This window comes from Galendromus occidentalis, unplaced genomic scaffold (genome assembly GCF_000255335.2).
Source record: "Galendromus occidentalis unplaced genomic scaffold, Mocc_1.1 scf7180000076376, whole genome shotgun sequence".
NCBI lineage: Eukaryota > Metazoa > Arthropoda > Arachnida > Mesostigmata > Phytoseiidae > Galendromus > Galendromus occidentalis.
Window position 1 is genome coordinate 1 of NW_003804365.1, and position 1,443 is coordinate 1,443.

Genomic DNA, 1,443 nt, shown 5'->3' on the forward strand with positions numbered 1-1,443 from the left:
GTGGGTCACGGCGATTTCCCAAGTGGGTCACGGGACTTCCGGACTCTTTCATACTATCGATTCAAGACTCATCGCGAGATGCACCGGGAGCTGAATTCGGGCGGGGACTTCTCCGTCCGAGAATCCGTGGATAAGAGGATGCTTTTATGCTTCTTTCTCGTCCATACGATTAGTGTTGACATGAGTGTGGAGCGCGGACGTTCGAGATTCGAGATGCGCGTTCTACTCTCGCTCAAGATTGATGTTTCGCTTTGTCATGGAATCAGGGAGAAATATCCAAAATGTAGTTCTCTTGCCAGAGATATATTAATCCACTTTCCGTCGTCCTATTTGGTTGAGTGCGGGTTTAGTGCGGTGAATGACTTAGTGGACGCAAAGAGAAATCGACTTGAAATAACCAGAAGAGGAGATCTGAGGATAAAATTGACCAATATCGAACCGGATATAAAGAAACTCTGCGCGGAGCAAGTAGCGCACTTCTCCCATTAAATTAGCTCCTGATCATTCTAATAAAAATTGTGGGTGAGGAGGTTGACGAAGTCTCCTCGCTAGTCAGGAAAATATATTTCACTCCTTAATATTCGTCGCCATTAAAGAGTGTTTCCGAACACATGCTCTTTTTCAAAGGTGCTGGGTTTTGTCGTGGGCCATGGGGTCTTTGTCGAGTCCAGATGTGGGTCATTGGGGAAAACTCTTGGGAAACACTGATCTAGCGGTTGAATCAGCGAAGTGCTCCCCGGCGGAAGGGTCTTGATTTTGATTCGTTTTCCATCCAGTTCGAACAAGCTGGAATCCTTCTGACCACCCCAGGAATCGAGATAAAGGACACAGTCGTCCGTGTGCGTACGGTCCAGGATTTCCTTAAAAATCGTTTGGCACCATGTTCTCATCAAGCCTTTATCTAATTTTCCGGACTTGGTGCATGTGACGAACAAATTCGGGTATCTCGTTACCTCCGTCGCCACGATCGGGCCGAATCCGCCTCCTGGCTCTTGAAGGTTCACGAACAATCGACCGACAAGACGGCCGTCCATGTTCAATGTCGGCTGTATGGTGTAGCTGTGAGTCAGAGCATTCATCGCTTGGATAGCGACGAGAGTTTTTTTCTCACCGGTGTGGGACTGAGTCCGATTCGAATACACCAAGTAATTGAAACCCGACTGATCCGTATTGAAGATTTGTGGCGGGTCGTAGTTGGGACGAACTGTGTCAACGAAGTCCAAGATGAGCTCAGCCGCGGCGTTCTCGATCTCTTCCTGATCACGTTCGCGTTTATGGGTCGTGAATTTGGTAACTTTCCTCGAAGTCATGCGGTAGCATCTCTTGAAGTTCTGGATCCAATTATGTGAAGCAGAAAACCGCGTCAACTCAAGTTCACGCGCTTTTTGTAGAGCCCACTTCCTGAGGTCGTCATCGTGGACTGACAGCAAGTTGACCCGCGCA

At 48.3% G+C, this 1,443-nt stretch overlaps 1 protein-coding gene across 1 annotated transcript; it reads right to left on the reverse strand.

Annotated features, from left to right (window-relative positions):
• Positions 1-590: 590 nt before the first annotated feature.
• LOC108865157 (tigger transposable element-derived protein 2-like) lies at positions 591-1,439 on the reverse strand (the record flags this gene model as incomplete). Its single annotated transcript, XM_018641896.1, has 1 exon — positions 591-1,439. A coding segment is annotated over one exon (849 nt), but the record flags the coding sequence as incomplete, so codon positions are not given.
• Between the last annotated feature and the right edge of the window lie 4 nt (positions 1,440-1,443).